General features: G+C 38.8%; 1 protein-coding gene across 1 annotated transcript in view; it reads right to left on the bottom strand.

Annotated features, from left to right (window-relative positions):
- The window catches only part of hcrtr2 (hypocretin (orexin) receptor 2), an 83,283-nt gene extending 64,183 nt beyond the window's left edge, over window positions 1-19,100 (bottom strand). Inside the window, exon 1 of the mRNA XM_017694049.2 lies at window positions 18,856-19,100. Coding sequence (XP_017549538.2) covers window positions 18,856-19,099 — 244 coding nt within the window. The 5' untranslated portion in view covers window position 19,100. The remainder of the gene's footprint in view (window positions 1-18,855) is intronic.
- Between the last annotated feature and the right edge of the window lie 1,597 nt (window positions 19,101-20,697).

Genomic DNA, 20,697 nt, shown 5'->3' with positions numbered 1-20,697 from the left:
GAAAGAAAGAAGTGGGTTCATGTGAGTTACAGCCTTGATTTAAATGAAAGTAAACTGAGGAAGCTGTGAGGCATTGGAGAGCAGGAGAACGCTATCTTCCCAGGCTAGCTGTTTTTAGCTGCTAGCTAACTTGAAGCAGCACTCCGTCACTCACATAACACGGTGAACTGATGATACTGTAGATCAAACAAGACACAAATGCACCACTTTCAGTTTAAATGTAGCTGGAAGGAGGACTTTGTTTGGTGTTAATATATTGAGGTTCACCCCTCAAACTACTACGATAGAATAGAGAAATCCAGTCGTCTGCTAGCTGGAGTCTGAATACTGTAACATGCTCTGATATGGATGTGGTAGGACTGATGAGAGTAAGGTAAGTAAGTGTGATCCATCACTGACGTCCTGAGCCAGCTAATGTTTGCTGTTTATACTAAGTTGACGTTGTTGAGAAAGTAAACAGTTTAGCTGTTGTTGGCCCCTTGTTTAGCATTTGTAACGGGACAGCTAAAAATATTTTCCTTCTTAAATTTTGACTATTAGAAAAACTGCAGCCGTGCTTTTTCCCGTTGATAAACACAGCAGACACTTTCTCCCACTCTCCCATTAGAGATCTGTGAAATGTTCCATTTGCCGAGTGTTTGTCGTGTTCCGACCATAAAGGATAGTTTATAACCACAATTAACCACCCAGGAGCAAAAATCAGCCTTCAAGCTTGAAAGAAATAATGGTTTGACATTTATTGCGATATGTATCGATCCATCCATCCATCCATTTTCTAAGCCGCTTCTCCGTCAGGGTCGCGGGGGGATGCTGGAGACTAACCCAGCAGTCTTCGGGCGGAAGGCAGGATACACCCTGGACAGGTCGCCAGTCCATCGCAGGGGATATGTATCGATATCGAACGATATTGATTTTGTTTATCATGATAACATTTTTGGCCATATCGCCCAGCTATAAGTCAGTGTATCTCATAATTTTCTCATTATGAGACTGTTCTAAGAACACAGATTATTTAACTAATTTGTAGACATTTTAGCTCATTTTATCTTATAAAAGTGTCTTATTTTATTGGATGATCATTTTACTTCTTTTAAACTTAATTTTGTTTATTTCAGTAAATAATCTTAAGTAAAATAATCTCCCAGTCAAATAAGACACTTTCAAAAGAAGCAAAAATAAGTAAAAATGTTTAGGTACAATTTAAATAACCTCATAATATCCTTTCAGTGATCTCACAATGAGAATTCTAAAATATCTTCACTAGATTTAAGATGTTTTCATCTGCTAAGATGTTATTTTTTGCAGTGTTGACCAGGTATCATCTCTTAAAGGAAGCAGTCTTTTATTGGCTTGTGTACACAGCATGTAGCTCTCATGCCTTGTGGCTAACAAAAGGACTGAAGACTAGAGGAAACTGGCAGGGGGTAAACAAAACCAGTAAGTGTCCTGCTATATCATCCGTACCAGCAATGAGAGCTAGAAAACACCGTTTTTCACAGAAACAATTATTCTAGCTAATCAGCAATGCCAAGCCACAGGTGGTCAGGGCTTGACTGGGAGCTAAGTTCAGACATGGACTTTTGTCTAGACAATTATAATCACAGTGACTTTACCACGAACCACTAAATCACCCAACACAAATGTGTTCTATGCATAAATGTGTAACACATGAGTTTTAATGCCAGAATGAGGATGACCAAGGAGCAAAAATGGCATCATACTCAGACCCCATAATAAAAGCAGAACACAAAATTGTAAATTCTACTACTTTCACAAAAAACTTTACTCAGAAAAAAACAAAGCAAAGCACGAGCTTTCAAGTTCATCTATAAGCTTATCATAAAGTGAGTGCACTGTTTAAGCCATTTGAAACACATGAGCATGAATGTCAAAAACACTGTAGCTTGATTGGGAAATGGAGTGATTTTGCAAGTTAGTTCGCTAGTTTATTAGTCAAACTTAGTGTGTGATGGTACATTTCAGCCAGGCATCTGTAGCCTTAGTTTACAAGTTGGCCAAAGGAACTGGGCAAATTAGCTAACTAGTGCTGTTATCCAAACAAATCATGTAGTTTCATGCATTTCTTTGCATCTTGTGTTGTCATGCTTAGGCCTGTTATCACGCACTTTTTCTTGGTTGTTGTCATTATAGCAACATTTGCAAAATACAGTGGGCTACTAACAATTCTAGGTGCACTTCAGCATTCACCAGGTATGCTATTTTCCCAGGTTGGTTTCCAATTATTTGAAATAGGACTACATTTAAAATGATTAGGCAGCACGTCTCCACTGGGAATTGTTCCAGTCCTCCCATTGACCAGGCCAACCCTGCAGGCAGCCAGGCAGGGCTCCTAGAGGAACTGAGAGCCACCGGGTTACAGCATAACTCCTGGACAGTGGAAAAACTTCTATTAGCAGGACTGTAGAAGCCAAAGGGGCGTTGGAGGCTGTAATTCTGGATCTTAGGCACAAGTCCCCATAAGCATGACTACAAACTAAATAATTAGCAGCTTATGTTGGTGGAGATTTGGTCTTTTAGTTCTTAGTGTAGATTTGTAGACAAGTTGTTTTGCTTGTCAGTCTCAACTTCTTGACTTGCGTTTAATCACACACTTATTGTAGCTACATCCAACTGAGCCGATCCTGAATTCAGAGGAATCTGATTGTGTGGAAATAGAGGAGCAAAGCCACTGTTAACTTAAGTTACATGCTCATGTGTTGATGACTTGTAATCCTAATGAATCATAATAAAACCTAAGTCATACTCAGTAGATAACTACTAAAAGCTGAAACACTACATTAGCCAGATAGCTAGCATATCTAGTTAAGTAGCTAACTTGTAAGATCACTGTCGGCAAAAAGACCATCTTCGCTTCACTGTCAACTACCAGACACTGGAATTATAAGTGTTTGACAAAATAAAGGATATATTTTCATAATAAGAAACAAAACCTCATTATTATTATTATTATTATTATTATTAATGCATATAAAATATGATTTTATAAATGCCAGCTGTCCTTTTCATTGCATTAACAATTCATCATGAATGGAGCAACAGAAATACCCCACAATTATTTGGGGATAAAAAAATGTTGTTCCACTCTAAATTACGAACATTATTCCTTCTCCTGAAAATCGATCATTTGGAGAGATAAGGTCCTGTCTTCATGGTGAAGATAAACCACCCAAATTTATATTTACCTGTATTTTGGTTCCAGCACACAGTCTGCACTGAATCACAGATTCAATCTTCTGTGCTGTGGCCATCTCTCAGTGTCCTGCATAATAAAATCTGGCAGCAAAGAGGCATCTTAAGCACTCTTGTTCTCAAGAGGCAGCTTTGTTTTGGAGGAGGTTCATAAAATTATATGAAAATGTACTTTTTTAATCTCCTACTCACACACTGAGTGAGTGAACACGATTTCGAAGAAAGTGAGCAAAAGTGTGTCTTCCCCCTTCATCTCTAATAACAGTGAGGCTGCAGGTGCTCCACTTGCTCAACTGTTCAGGCACCATTATGTAATAAAATCTATTAACATGACGCATTTCCTCAAATGTGTGATATTAATCTACACCTCATCCACATCTTATCAGACTAGCTCTGATCTTCCGCCCCTTCAATCTAGCAAATCTGTTCTCACACATAAACGTAGATATTGTATATCTTCTATTAATATCTTGTATAATCTGGAAGATTCTATATCAGTATTACATCTTGCATCTCATTTATTATCTACCTCAGACTAACTGCACATACGGAATGTGGACAACAACACACTTCAGTTTTATTTCATAACTTATTACATAATTTATTATTACAACTGTGCAATACTATTGTATATTGTGTATATGTGTATATTCAGAGTCGATGTGTGTGTGTGTGTGTGTGTGTGTGTGTGTGTGTGTGTGTATGTATACATACTTTTTATTTTTAGATATTTATATAATCTTTTGCATTTAAATTCTATAAGGGGGCTATGCACCTAAGATGTACCACCAGATGTGTTCGAATAAAACCAAAAGTATTGGATTTATTATCATGGAAAGTAAACGTAGCCAAATAACAGGCATGGATCAGAGCCAGAAGGCAAAGCAGGATCACGATAGTGATCATAACACAAGACAAGCTTAACAATAGGGGCAAGGCTGAAAACGTAGTCAAAAAGGTGCAAACACAGTAAAAGTCCAGGTCAAAGGTACAAAAGGAATAAGCAAAAATCGGAGAGTGAGTAAATAAGCAAAAGGTCAAAGGCATCAAACACATTAAGAATACACTGCTCTGTATGTTCTCAGGGAAGCAGCACCTCACACTGACTGAGTCTAAAGCCTGGGCTTATAAGCTAATCAGGGGACTGTGAGCGGTGATAGGTTGGCCTACGCTCATTATCCGTCACGTGATCCCTGTTAGTGTTGTGGGCATTGTAGTCTTTATCCGAGTCCGAGCCAGAAGGTGGTTGAGAAGTCACCTGACCTCTCGAAGGAGTCTGGGTGATGTAGTCCGTTTCTTTCTGAGAGTTCGTACAAGGCATGACATTTTCACTCACTTTCCACCTGTGTAAATGTGATGTGACCACAAACATCATTTTGATTTGATTTGAAACTTCACAAAAGTCTCAACAGCTAATATAATCTTTTATTGTGTCACTCTTCACCTTTATTCCAGCTTCCATTCTTTTCAGGAGACTCACCTTCAGGTTCTCAAAGAATCTGCAGACACGCCTCCAAAGTTCAGTCTTAGAAGCTGGCTTAGTATTTTCTGCTTCTACTGAACATTTTAGTCATGGAAAGATGGATGGATGGATGGATGGATAGATAATCCTGAAAAAAATTTGCAGCTGGGTTTCCTAATTAGAAAGGTTGTCTAGATACTTTTGGACTTGCAGAGTATCTGCAGAAAGTTATGTCTATTTTCAGCTGTTAAATATGAGGATTTGGGTGTTATTCCTGAATAATGGTCCAATTACCCAGCAGAAGTTGTTCTGGCTGTGCAGTGACAGCCCTGTGAAAATGATTGAATCACTCCTCATGGCAAAAGGCAGGCAAAGTCCTTATTACTGATGATATATATTCATATCACTGTTGTAAGAACAAAATCTTGTATCTCCAAAATTGTAACTTTACAGGAGAAGGAAAAACCTACATTACTTTCAATGTAAGTCAATGGAACCAGACTTTTTTCCAAGTCATTGTTGGCCATTTACTTTGGTCCATCCTTCATGAAATTCCCACACAGGCCAACATGCATTCTCAAATTATGTCAAAAACTGAGAATTGACAAAAAGGGAGATATGTGGTTTTGTTCTGACAGCAGTTTTATATATATATATATATATATATATATAATATATAATATATAATGCTGTTCTAAAACAATGTAGTTATTTTCCCCAATTTGAAAGGACTTTTGAAAACCAGTCCTGACATTCCTGAAAAAGACAGAATTTTCATCAGCAATGAGCTGAAATTCCTTTGCGTAGACTAATTCACACAGTTTGAGAAAGAGAGCAACACTGAAACACAAACACGTCCTCTATGGCTGCATTCAGTACGATCTTTAACTCGCCTGCTTTCAGCATTAACTGGACTAATGAAATTGTTTAATAGAGGTCACAAATAATTCTTAGTAATTCATTAGTCTCTGGGGATAAACTGTAAACATGTTTTATCGATCTGTGACCTCTTAATGAGAGTAATGACTCCTCACAAGAGCTTTGGGTTCAGTCGCAGTGCTGAGTTTATTAGCTGACAAACACAAGAACAAAATGGGGTCATAAAAAGGTAGACTACAACTATCAGCTCCATCTCACCATACATAACACTACACAAGACTAATTGTATAGATTAGATATGGTAAGAGTGAAATAATATCACTTCGTTTTGATTTGATAGTTAGTTCTGGCCACGCAAGCTGATTGGTTGGCTGAGAAGCCGTGCTGTTATTTCACCATAACATGACTGGTTTTTCACAAACATTGTATCACTCTGAGTCCTCATTTAGTCCTCTATTTCTCTCATTTCTATTTCTCAATGTGCTGCTTATTACCTCTGAAGTGTTGGCAGCATAATGATGTTGATTTAAAAGCATAAATAAAGCCACAAGTTACAGTATCACTGTCTAAAAACGAGTATCTCCTTTTGCGATTTTTAATTTTTTAAGTTGTGCATTTCTGGACTATTCATCTCAAATCAAATTCTAACATAGTTCTGTAAGGTTCTATGAGACATTTTAGCACATTAGTCACACTTCTGATATAAAACTAAACCTCATACTACCTTTAGCCTGACCTGCTGTACAGCTGTTTTTGACAGTAGGTGTTTGTCAAATCCATAAGAAATTTAAACTGATGGTTTCTACCTAAAACTGACCTGCACTGGTTAAAATATTTAGCACTGAGCTTCATACGTAATACATTTTTTGGGGGTACTCTGTGCATGGAACCGGGTTGGCTGGAGTGCCCCTGATAGCAAGAAGATAGGGGACCACCGCTGGCCCGCTGACGGCCCACAGATGGCAAAGCTGCTGGTCCACTGACGTTTTGCACAGCACTTTCTGGGGGGGGCCCGCTGCTGGTTACACAGTCATAGACAAAGTTACACTTATTATGTGTTTTCCATTTACGGTCCATTTACTTATTTCTCCTTCCTTCCTTCCTTCAGTTATTCTTCATTAATTAGTTCAGTAAATCATTTTAATCCAGCTCAGCATCCCTCAGTGGTCCAGAAAAAGCTGTGTTCCTGTGTGTGTATGTGTTTGCATCTCTGCGTGACTTGACCGTCTTTTGCCTTCTGCTTTGTGCGGTAAACAGGCTCCAGCTTGTGCTCACCACATGGAGGCGCCTGCAAAGCGCTGCTCCACTAAGGTCTCTGCAAGAGCGCCTTCAGCCAGCGCATGTAGCTCTGGGCTTCACAAGGTGCAGCGAAAGAGGGACTTTGATGGTTCTGCTTACTGTGTGTATATCATAGATATCCAAACACAGAGATGCAGCGTTGCCTGTTATTCTCTATGTGAGGCGATATGTCTGTGCGTCCGCCACAGTGGTGTGGTGTGTCCGCTTGTAAACAAATTCACTTGTATTGAGAGACAATGAGTCTCAGGATTAAACTTCCTTATAACTCAACTGATTTTCACCTCATTTGTTTTGCTATAATCCTCAAACACAGAGTAGTCTAGGTTGCACAGAATGGATTCAATCAATTCTCAAACAGAATTGATTGTGCTAATTGGCTGCCCATACCAGCAGGAAGATATTCAGCACCTGACATGACTTTATCACGAGCTCCGGTACAAACACAATCAGCAAATCCATCAATGTGTGAATCACTTCTAATCTTAATACACAGAAAGACGAAGCTAAAGTCAGCTTCCTATTCACCAGCTTCTTGTTTGAGTTCCCCTGTTCCACCATATGTGGCACAGCAGTCACTTTTTGATGCCTGAAGCTGCACCATTTAAGGTGGAACAGGAAAACTTGAAGAAAAAGCTGACAAAGAAGAAGCTAGCTTCAGCTCTGTGTAAGAAAGTGCTAACATTGACCTGTTATGAATGTCTACACAGATTAAAGAATGCAATAACTACAAGCATTAACCATCACTATTTATTTACAACTATTACATAAAGTTAAAATCCCCTGAATAGACTATTAAATGAAATAAGCTTCATATAAAACCAGAGGAAAAGCAATCACATCAACAGGTTCTCTGAGCTTTACAATCTACACGTACATATCTACACATAAACATCACACAAACAATATGCGTCACATGGACATGAGCGTGGTTCACTATGTATCCTCCATTATATAATCCTATCCCACTTTTTGAGTGCAATATTCTTGAAATACAATCATTTTGGACAGTATCTTTATTAATCTGCCTCTCTGTAATGGTACTGAATGCAGTCCAGCAGAGATGTTGATCTCCCTAAAATGGCGGTGCCATTGACGTGCCTGGCTGGACCCAATGCGGCATCTAGGTATGTATATCTATGGTGTAAACACAGTCAATCAGTTATATCATTACCGTCTGTGTGTGTAAATGCAGTCGCTCCATCAGTTATATCACTCCTGTCATTTGTTAGAGAAGAGAAAGCACAAAGCTGGGCAATGCATGGATTTCCTATGAGAGGAACTGAGAGCCACCGGGTTACAGCATAACTCCTGGATGGTGGAAACAACTTCTATTAGCAGGACTGTAGAAGCCAAAGGGGCGTTGGAGGCTGTAATTCTGGATCTTAGGCACAAGTCCCCATAAGCATGACTACAAACTAAATAATTAGAGGCTTATGTTGGTGGAAATTTGGTCTTTTAGTTCTTAGTGTAGATTTGTAGACAAGTTGTTTTGCTTGTCAGTCTCAACTTCCTGGCTTGCGTTTAATCACATGTAGCTACATCCAACTGAGCCGATCCTGAATTCAGGGGAATCTGATTGTGTGGAAATAGAGGAGCAAAGCCACTGTTAACTTAAGTTACATGCTCATGTTTTGATGACTTGTAATCCTAATGAATCATAATAAAACCTAAGTCATACTCAGTAGATAACTACTAAAAGCTGAAACACTACATGTTAGATAGCTAGCATATTGCTGCTGTCGGAAGAAAACCTTGTATCTCCAAAATGGTAACTTTACAGGAGAAGGAAAAAACATACTTTACTTTCAATGTAAGTCAATGGAACCAGATTTTTTCCCATGTCATTTTGGGTCATTTCTTTTAGGCCATTCATCATAAAATTTACAAACAATGTAAAGAGTAACAGATACTTTCAAACTATGTCAAAAACTGAAAAATGCCAAAAATGAGGATACAAGGTTTTCTTCCGACAGCAACAATATCTAGTTAAGTAGTTAACTTGTAAGATCACTGTAAGCATGACAAAGTAATAGGAAGACCATCTTCACTTCATTGTCAACTGCCAGACATTGGGATTGTTTAATGCCAAATCAAGCACTTCTCCTTATACTAATTTGACAAAATAAAGAATATATTTTCATGATTAGAAACCAAAATTACTTGGGAGGGAAAATGCTGTTCCACTAAAAATATCCACTCTTCTGTGCTGTGGCCATCACTCAGTATCCTGCTTAATGAAATCTGGCAGTAAAGAGGCATCTTAAGCACTGTTGTTCTCTAGAGGCAGCTTTGTTTTAGAGGAGGTTCATACAATTACATGAAAATGTACTTTTTAAATCTTCTACTCATGCACTGCGTGACTGAACATGATTTCGAAGGAAGTGAGGAAGCAAAAGTGTGTGTTTGTCACGTCTTAACCCAGACGGTTCTGGAAATTGAAGCCCTGGCTGGAGGGATGCATGACAATCAAATTCAATCACATAGTCAAGTAAACAAAATATTTCCTGCTTACAAACACAAATGTGGTTTTGTTTGAAAGATTAGAATCTGCACTTTTGAAATGAGTCACAAATAATTTCAATGAAATTACAACATGCCTGTAAATTGCTGTTGATAAATTGCTTCTATATTGCTTGGGTTTGTGTGATCCCTCTGGCTTGAGGGATCGAAGTTGACGAAATCCACCCAACCCTTTCACACATGCATCTCAGCCTGGAGAGAGAATCTGACATGTATCAAAGCCAGATAGAGTCTCAGGCTCAGCACAGAACAAGGACAGGGTAGTTGTTCCACCTATTGGCTGTGAGAGGATTACTAATCTGCAACAGTCACAATTCCTAATGATGCAGATTAGTGAAGCTGCAGCCTCTCTCTGGAAAATCAGCCCACACTTTAAGACTCAGCGTAGACGATGACTCAGAGGAACCACTTGTCATGTGATGGTACACCTGGGAAGTTTCATTCAAAGTGTGTATATGAATGAACAGTGGTGGACAGTAACTAAGTAAATGTAAGTAAAGCGGTCACTTTGTTTTGAGCTTGTTTTGACCTGTTGGTCATACCGACCCAGTGGAGCACACGGTTCAACGTCAGCGCAGCAGCGTAACATTTTGGGAGAGTCTATTCAACATAAATGATGAACTAACCTAACTTTGTGTAAATAGAGCACAATATAGAAATATGTCCACATATGCAGTCGTGACTGACGCGGCTTTTTTCTGAATTTATACAAACACTCATTTTATAGTAAATTAGTTTGGGCTGGTTTATGTTTATGAACAGAGACCTACAGATCAACATAGTAAAGGAGCTCATTTGTGATCCTGAGTTTAAAGCCAGTTTTTATTCAACTTAAACTTATAACTAAGTTGTAAATAAATCTTAAACTGAAATTTGCTTGTTTGTAAAAAGTGATTTCAGAGCCACTCGGTTCTCCCTGATGGAAACTGTTTACCTTCAGTGTTTTGCGCCTCACAATCACATCATTTTAACAGCGATCACTGTCAGACTAATTAATGACCTTCTATTAAAAGACTGGTTTACCAAGAGAGACACTGGAGTATTTTCACCTACACTGAGTTCATGAAGCAAGTCTTGTTACACAAATGATAACAGGACATCAGAGCCATAATTAATCATTTAGTACTTTACATTCAATACTTAAGTACATTTGAGGCAAATACTTTTGTACTTTTACTCAAGTTTAGAGTAAGGACTTCTACTTTTACTTGAGTAATATTTTACCTTGGGTATCTCTACTTTAACTCAAGTACATGATTTGTGTACTTGACCCACTATGAATGAATGACACAAATGCAAATTGTGCCCACAAAAAATTACTCAGTTACCCAGAAATGAACCCAATACCATTCGCCAAATGTGTCATCTGATCTTCAGAGTCTGACCAAATCAGACTGAGCCATAAAACTGACATAATAAAAAAAACAAAAAAGTGGTGATGACAGTTTGGGAATTTAGTGTAAGGAGCTGGAGAACGAATTGCCGGCTGTGCAGCGAGTGGGCGGAGCTCGTTACTCTGATGTAGCAACAAGCTGCTTGTTAAGGAACTGTAATTTGGCTGAAGGAACTGAACATTAAATCATATTAAACGCCGCATTCACGGCCCAGTTTATTAATTTCTTACTTTATTTATTTAACTGTTGTATAAAAGCAATAGAACCCTTGATTAGTGTGTTATCATCAATAACATCACTGCTTTGATGATCTACGGCAACCAAATCACAGCTGTGATGTCATTTCATGAGAAAACACACTCCCTCTCGGATGCTACTGCTTAAGCAGCTTGTTGCTACGTCAGAGTAACGAGCTCCACCCGCTCACTGCACAGTCGGCAGTTCGTTCTCCAGCTCCACACAGACCAACTGACAGTTTGGGAATTTAGTCTCGTCTCATCTTCAGCGTCTGACCAAATCGGCTGTCGGTTAAATGTGATCTTAAAAGTGTCCGTTTTCTGTTTGTGACAAAGTAAGAAGTAAAAACGTTCAAATGGCTTGAGCATCTCTTATAGCTGTCAAAGTCGTTGCTTAGCAACAGCGTCTCAGCAGAGTGATACAATCCATGATGTTATGGCGAAATAACAGCACAGTTAGAACGCTTCTCAACCAATCAGCTTGCGTGGGCCCAACTAACTGTTGCATAATATTTTTACCCTACTCATTATTAGGTGACTTATCATTTTATTTCACCAATTCATTCATTTCCAGAACTTCTCTATATGTGTGTGTTGTTCTGTCCACACTGGACTGGACTCCACTCCCATGCATGACACTGAAAATTTGCCCTGCATCGTAAGATACTGTGGTGAGTCCCATTGGAATGCAGACCTCTACTTTGCGTGCCACAAAAACAGCTCTGACTCACTGAGGCATGGGCTCTACAAGACATCTGAAGGTGGCCTGTGATATCTGTCACCCAGACAGAAGATCCTTTAAGTCCTGTAAGTTGCGATGTGGAGCCGTTGCAGATTAAACTTATTTCAGCACATCCTACAGATGTCAAGAAATATGTGTTGATGCAGAACCCTCACCACCCATTCATTCCCACAGTGCAATCAAGTTCGAAAACCTTTTTGTTGTTACAGGGAAAATTCACCTTTATCTGTGTGTCCAGTGTAGTTTTAACTAGGAGGGCATCAATACCAATTTTTTAAGACCATATGAGTGCACATTTTCTGATATTTGCCAAAACCAATACCACGAGTCACCTACTTGGAATGAAGTAGTTGTTAGTGTAAATGAGTGCAATGTACCTCAGCAGTTAAATCATTAAAATCTGGCTGATTTTTAATATTGTGCATTAGTTATCTTGGAGTAGGGCTGTGGTGGAGAAGAGCGGGTTTAATCAGTTTTTTTCTGTGAGTTTTTTCAGTTATTTTTTTATATTTTTTTTTTTACTGTAAGCAAAGTACATTTCTTAGTTTTGATCTCTCTGTGTAACACAGCAACAGCAGGAATCACATCCGAGGCTAATGAAGAGCTCACTTGTGGAGTTCTACGTCTTGTTTGAATCTTTTGTTTGGCTGGTTGAGCTTTAGCTGAATGTTCTCTAAAGTCAGACATACACTGCCATTTTAGAAATCCTGCTCTTTGGTGACTCACACTGTATACTGGAGTCAGCAGGCAGAATTTAAGGTGGAACAGAAACTCAAACGAGGAGTTGACTTCAATTTCACGACTTTTTAGTGTCTGACAGTTTCTTGTTGCCAATTAAACGTATAAGGAAAACAGCTGGAGTTAAAATGCAAATCAGTCCATTCTAATTATTGATGTTCGGCTTAAATCTCTATTTTTGCCTCTTTGCTAGCTACCAGGGACTAAACATATCGTCTCCTTGGAATTATAAAATTCTTTCTGCACTCTTAGCAGTTTTGAAGTATTGAGCTTTGAATATTTTGCTTTCTAAATATAAATAATGTTACTTTCATACAAAAAAATGACAGACACTGTAAAGTGGTTCTAAATGTACAACATCAAAATCCTATCAAATGTGTACATTTTTGGAACAGGTCAAATGCAGATAGAACCTTCTCATCCTGAGAATTCACATTCTGCTTGGAATTATACGGTTCTAATGCGGCAAAGGATGAAGAGAAACACAAACAATTTATATGCGTAATTTGTTATAAAACATAAAATTAGTGTTGCACCAGAATGTCTACATATAAACACAAGTTAAATGTAATGCTTTCTATGACATTTTTATGACATTTGTTTTTTAATTATTTATACTTTTTAACATTTCCAACCATTAAGTTTCCTTTAGTCAGACCGAAACAGCTACTGTAATAAACTGTCCCAGCAGGTCAGTCTAAAGACCGTGTGAGGTTTTGATTTATATCAGAAATGAGCCAAAATTATGGATGAATTAATCAAATTAATGTTTATGTAGTAATTAAAACCCCACTGCTTCAAACATTTACTATTACATTTTAGACTTAGTAATTATAAATGTAAGACAATAAGACTTTTTAAGGATCTGGAAGGAGACAGATTTTCAGCAACATGTCTTCATGTTTCATACAGTTTTATAAACTTTTCCCGCAGTCACTGACCAGCATGGCGGCACAACAAATAAACCTGATTGGTCATCTTATGTGTATTCGGAGGGCTGATTGGCTCACAGAGAGAACCTAATAGAACTAAGTTAGAGCATAAGTTTGGCAACGGAACCTTTTTGATTTATAGATACTTAGAAAAACTTAGAAAAACACCTTACATAATGTTAAGATGCTGTGACAGAATAAGAAAATGTGTTTGAGAAATTTAAACTGTGTCTGACTGTGATAGTTTACCTGTCAATACAAAGAGGTCATCCACAGCTGATGTATTTAAGTCTAATTTTAAAACATACACTTATATTGTCAAAAGTATCTACCAGTCTGCCTTCACATGCATATAAACTTGAGTGACATCCCATTCTTAATCCATAAGGTTTAATATGATGTTGGCCCACCCTTTGCAGCTATAACAGCTTCAACTCTTCTGGGAAGGCTTTTAGTAACTGACTCTGCAGAAAGTTGGCGACCTCTGCGCAGCATCCGCTGACCCCGCTCTGTCATTTTATGTGGCCGACCACTTCGTGCCTGAGTTGCTGTCGTTCCCAATCACTTCCACTTTGTTATAATACCACTGACAGTTGACTGTGGAATATTTAGTAGTGAGGAAATTTCATGACTGGACTTGTTGCACAGGTGGCGGCTGATCACGGTACCACGCTGGAATTCACTGAGCTCCTGAGAGCGACCCATTCTTTCACTAATGTTTGTAGAAGCAGTCTGCAGGCCTAGGGGCTTGGTTTTATACACCTGTGGCCATGAAAGTGATTGGAACACCTGAATTCAATGATTTGGATGGGTGAGTGAACACTTTTGGCAATATAGTGTATCTATATTTACAGGCTTTTAAATGGATTATACTTCTTAGCTGCATGTCCAAGTAAAGCAAATGGTACGACACTTTGGTTCACTCTTGTAGCCTTTTTACTGTTTATTTAAAAATAAAGTTGACTTAACATGGTTAGTCAGGAGGTAACAGATGTTGATACTGGCACAGTATCAGATGGATATCCGATATCAGAATCAGTAACAGTGCATCCCTTACTTCTTTTTTGTTCCTCCCTCTGTGCCACTGATCCACCAGATCCATCACCACTCACTGTTCTTGACCTCATCCTTTACAAATTAAGCATTTGTAGGATGTAGGATTTGTAGGAGTGTAACTTATAATCTAAAACACAATCTATCCATGTTCCCATTTAGCTCTGCCACTTTTGAAACGAGATCTGAGGAAGCGACTCCATCTGAATGAATAAAGCCAATCGCAGCATTTGGTCTGGATATGCTGCCCATTTTATTCCGAGCTGCTTCTGTATGTGTATCCTACGCTGGGTTGATGAAACCCAGTGAGCTGATGTCTTTGTTCTCACAGCTCAGACTCGGGAGAGAATCTGACATATATCAGAGGTAGGCAGTGTGTTGGGCATAGCACAAGAGCAAGACAAGGCATTCAAGGCGCCTTAAGCATTTGCCCCAAAATCACATGTACTGTGAGGAGATCCATAAACCGCAACAGCCACTTTTGAACTGATTAGTGAGGAAACAGATCCTTGCAGGGTTTTAACACGGTGAGTCTCAGCTCTACAGAAGACGACTAAGAGAAGCAGAGGAATGCTGCTACGTTTCATACCTGAGATGTCTGAACTACTCGTATCAGCACAACACACATTAACGCACCACCACCACCACCACATCAGTGTTACTGCAGTGCAGAGGATGATCCACCACTCAAATAGCACCTGCTCTGTGAGGGTCCATGGGGGTCCTGACCACTGAAGAACAGGGTAAAAGGGGGCTAACAAAGTATGAGAGAAACAGATGGACTACAGTCTGTAACTGTAGAACTACAAAGTGCAGCTATAGAGTAAGTGGAGCTGATAAAATGGACAATGAGCATAGAAGGAGGTGGTCATAATGTTATGCCTCATCAGTGTGTGTTCATATGAAATTACATGGTAATTTATACCATGTAAAGGTTCCTTCTAAACAGCCTTACTGTGAGCAGCAATCTAAGCTCTGAATGATGTACTAGAAAAATAAACTGTGCTTGATTAAATAGCGCCTTTTATAAAATTATGTAATGCAAGTTTTCAACACAAGTGCATAAACATTAGCAAAATCATATTTGAAAAGCACGAGTCAGAATGAAGATGTTTTTTGATCTGACTGATTAACTCAGTGAAAAACATTCATGCTCTTAGTAACACTGCTAGATTACAGCTATGAGAGATGCAAATAGAGACCCAGTAGAGTCTTCACATTGCTTGTTGGACCTTTGAAATTTCATAGTGTTTCGACTAAACGAGTCAAAAGGCAATCACAAGCATTTCTAAAGAGTCTCAAAATCATTTCCCTGTCTTTCTTGGCAGAGTTTGTGTATATTAAATCGACAGTGTGTTTACGGAATATGAGCAATAGCAATTTTGGCAATTTTGATCATTACTGGGAAGAAAATCCAATATCTATTTCTGTTTGTACCCACACTAATATCACCTATTTCAACTCAACTACAGGTTTAAAAACACAGTATTTTATGCACAGATGAATTGAGGTTATCTTATCTGGAACAGGAGACATGCTTCAGTGCAATTGTCAGAAACTACAGTTCATTCATTTAATTTCCAGCCAAAGAACAAACTATTCATTTTTCAGCATCAGGGAAAAACAAACTTTTGACAAAAATATCCCATTTCACTATGTAGTGAGTTCACTCTTCACCTTTATTCCAGCTTCCATTCTTTTCAGGAGACTCACTTTCAGTTCCTCAAAGAATCTGCAGACACACCTCCAAAGCTCAGTTTTAGAAGCTGGTTGATGATTTTCTGAAGTAATCAAACCCATTCAGTGGTGTTGAGGTCTGGACTCTGGGGCGGTCAGTCCATCGTTCAGCTTCTTTGTTTGATCTGTCTATCTTCTTTTCTCAGTGAGGTTCCTCTTGATCAGCTACACATCCTTTCAGACCCACAACACTGAGTGGCTTTCTCACAGTGGAAGGATGGACAGAAACACCTCTGGATGTTTTCAGATCTGAAGCAGCTTGATTTGCTCCTCTCTCTCAAAGATGAAAGCTTTAAGTGCTGTTTATCTGATGGGGGCAGTTTTGGTGTCAACCAGGTCTTCCAGGTGGTTGTTAGAAGGCTCATATTCTATTATTTTTTTTAAATTCCCATTTTTCTATTGTCATTTCATTTTTATTGTCCTTTGAATGTTTTGAATGTGTCTTCCTTATGCAACTGAATTATTTAATATCTAATCTCCTAAGAAATATCTCCAGAAAAATGAATAACTTGTTCTTCATGGCTGCTTTGATTGGAAATAAAATAAAGGGCCAAGCTGTGTGCATTGTGTCTATGTACACTCTTTTAAAAAATGGTCCTTCAGTGGCAATAATTCTATATAGAACTATGGACTCTTTGCATGGTTAACTTTTTCAACTCCTTGAGACCACCGGTGGTTCCAAAACGCACTTTGTCATATTCTTCATAACTTTCATATTTCATAAGCTACATTCAAAAGCTGGGCATCGTATGAGGCTGTAACTCTTCTTTCCAGTCAAATAGATGGTGATGTCATTTTAAACCTTTATAATAAAAGAAGCTGAACTCAGTTTGTTTTTCTACTGAAAGTCGACGTATTTTTTCTCAAATCTGGGCTATAAACTATAAACAGACAGCGTCTCTTCAGAGATCTATTCTGTAAAAATTACCTTTATAAAATTTCACAAAGAGCATCTGAGATTTTTGGCTTTCAGCAGTAAAATGTGAGCATAGAGCATCTGTTAATTTGAGCGGAGCTTTTACATTAAGTAAATAAAAATAAATTAATTAATTTAATTAAATTTGACATTTATTCCATGCAGCTACTCAATAATTTGACCTATGATTTAATCATGTAAATTCAGATGGACAAACTAAAATATACCCTGGAGAATAAAAGGCTACATGGTTCTTTGCCTGGTGAAACTGTTCTTCAGGTTATTAGAGGTGTTGTATAGGGTTCTATATAGCACTAAAGAGGGTTCTTGTATTGCTATCATTTCAAGCCATCAATCTCCATCAATCTGAAGAACCATTTCACCATGCAGAGAACCATTTAATCATACAAATGCTTATCGTAATGTTCCTAGTTCATAGAAAAACACTGTCTTTACTAAAGAACCACTGAACCATCTTTTTGAAGAGTGTAGCCACTGAATAATAAGCCTTATGCACTTTTATTAGGACTTTTATTTTAAGGGGTTAAAGCTTCTGCTGACAACTGTGTGTTCAATATAAGCATCCATCTCTAACGAAGTTATACTGTTATTAAAAGTGTTTAATAACTGGACAAACGTGCAAACATAATCATTTAAATGCACGGAGGCGCTTTACTGCAGATTCCTACATGGAAATCCTGTCATCTTTTTTAAGTACAAAAATGTATTAACTGCTTTATCTTTGCCCTCCAGCTCACTGAATCTGAAAAGAAAGAGGATAAAATGCATTTTATCCGCTTCAATTCTTAGATATTCATCTGCCTTTAGGGGGAAATCAGCTTAAAACAACTACTACTTCCATGCACTGTATATCCACTGAGCATACAAACATGCACTGATCAATATTCAGTGACAAATGCAATAAGAAGATGTGCAGATTTCTGATAACCATACAAGAAAGTCAGTTCACTGAATCACTAAGTTATGTGAAGGGAAACAACCGGCTTGTGGAGAACAGGGAAAAGAGCACTGCATTACCGCTGCAGCTCACAGTCAAATGCCAAAGTTGAAATTTTAATGCAAGGCAGGACAACAAATTCAGCGAGGCTTCTGTTAACACTGGGGAGGAAGGAATATAAGCAAAGCAGCTCGGAGTGGAGGGATATTAAAGTGTCTGCTTAAAAAAACGAGGATGTTTTCAAGCATGCCAAAAGCAATGACAGCTGGCTGAGTGAATGCAAATAGTGGCATCAGCAGCCCCCAGAGCATCATCTGGAAGCATGTCAGGAGCAGATCCCAGAGGCTGGAGTTGGCTTCTTTTATTTCCAGCTACTCATTCGAATTGTCCGTTCCACCTTAAACGGTGCAGCACTTACATTCTGGCGCCTCAGGCTACTCATTCGAATTGACTGTTCCACCTTAAATGTTGCAGGACTTACATTCTGGCACCGCAGCCTACTTATGTTTAATTGTCCGCTCCACCTTAAATGGTGCAGCAGTTACATTTTGGCGCCACTGCTGCACCGTTTAAGGTGGATCGGATCATTCGAAAACACTCGGCACACTGGACTCATTGTTTCATCCTCGATTTCCAACCTCTGTATCGTGACCACATGAACGACTTGCGCCGTGATTGACGAGGATTCATTGATAAAAATCACTTTGGAGAGAAATTGGTCAAGACTGACCACCATGTCCACAAGTCAGGAGCTCCAAAGCCCAACGTTGCCAACTTACCCAGCGTGTTTCCAACCAGAGAGACCAGGAACACGACGATATATCCCGCTATCAGGACCCACTCGTACTGCTTGGGGTGCAGGTACTCTCTCCAGATGTAGCGCAAAAGTTCCTCGTCCTCGTCCAGCTGCGGAGGCGCGTAACTTTCCGTGGAATTCAGCCGCTGCTCCGCTGCCGAGCAGTCGTTGCGTCCGACGGCGATCCCTGCCATGATGCGATGAGCGCCAGCCCTGTCCGTGCGCATCTTCAGCAAGACTGACAGCGCGCGCCGAGCGGATTTGGCTAGAGGGTTGGCTTTTAAACGGAGAGCCCGGTGGTCGCGGCGCCGTGACGCGCTGACTCACTGGAGTCACTGACTGGCTAACGCTGAAAGGACATACCGAAAGGTCCTTATGGAGGTCCTTAATGTGTTCGAGAAGCTCCTGAATAGTCGAGATGTAAAAGTTTCATGGGATGTACTTCATTGTGGAGAAGTCAATAGAACCAGGCTCCAAAATTTTGCATTGACAGTTAAGAACTATGGACACTAAAAGAACCCTTTGCATGATTAAATGGTTCTTTGCCTGGTGAAACTGTTCTTCAGATAAATGGAGAACGTGTTGGCTATATAGCACCAAAAATGGTTCTCGTATCGTTATGATGTCAAGTTTGTATACAGTAGAAAAACCCTTTTTGGTGCTACATAGAACCCTTGCCAAAAATGTACTTTACAGAACTATTCAACACATTTCCTATGTCTGAAGAACAATTTCACATGGCAAGGAACCATTTACGCATGCAAACGGTTCTTTGAGTGTTCATGGTTACATATAGAACCCTTGGATTAATGTAGAATGTATATGGTTGTTCTATATAGTACCAAAAAGGGTTCTGCTACTGTTACAATGTCAAGCTTGTGAAAACAGTAAAAGCATTCTTAGTGCTATGTAGAACCATTTTCAAAAAGTGTCTGTGAAGAACCACACAACACATTTTCCATCAATCCTTAGAACTATACAATCACCAAGAACTATTTAAGCATGTACATGGTTCTTTCAGAGTTTATGGCACTATATGGAACCATTGTCTTTGCTCAAGAACCCTTGAAGAACTATCTTTTTGAAAAGTTTAAGCATTGAACAAGCCTTTAAGATGCACCAATCTAAAGAACGACGTTACTACAGAGAACCATTTAAGCATGCAAATGGTTCTTTGTGTGTTCAGGGTTCCATGTAGAACAACTGTCCTTAATTAAAGCACTCTCAGACTGATGGAGAATGTGTTGTATATGGTTCTATATAGCACCGAAAATGGTTCTATTACTGTTATGATGTCCAACTTGTTACAATATAGTAACTTTTCTTAGCGCTGTATGGAACCATCTTCTAAAAGGTTCTATATAAAACCAGACAGCACATTTTCTATCAATTTTTTTAAGGATCATTTTACCATGCAAAGAACCATTTAAGCATGTACATGGTTCTTTTAGTGTTTATAGTTCTATAGAACCTCTGTCTTTACTAAAGAACCCTTGAAGAACCATCTTTTTGAAGAGTGTAGTCACTGAATAATAAGCCTTATGCATTAGGACTTTTATTTTAAGGGGTTAAAGCTTATCATCTGCTGACAACTGTGTGTTTAATATAGTCATACATCTCTAATGAAGTTATACTGTTATTAAAAGTGTTTAATTACTGGAGAAACGTGCAAACATAATCATGTAAATGCACGGAGGTGCTTTCCTGCAGGTTCCTGTGTTGGAAAGCTTATAATCTGTATAGGTATGTAGTCCAAAAGGTAATTACTTTTTTATCTTTGCCCTCCAACTCTCTGAATCGAAAAGAAAGGAGATAAAATGCAACT

Source organism: Pygocentrus nattereri, chromosome 5 (assembly GCF_015220715.1).
Source record: "Pygocentrus nattereri isolate fPygNat1 chromosome 5, fPygNat1.pri, whole genome shotgun sequence".
In the NCBI taxonomy this organism is placed as follows: Eukaryota; Metazoa; Chordata; class Actinopteri; order Characiformes; family Serrasalmidae; genus Pygocentrus; species Pygocentrus nattereri.
The sequence above is the reverse complement of the archived record's forward strand: the minus strand, read 5'-3'. Positions and strand labels throughout refer to the sequence as shown.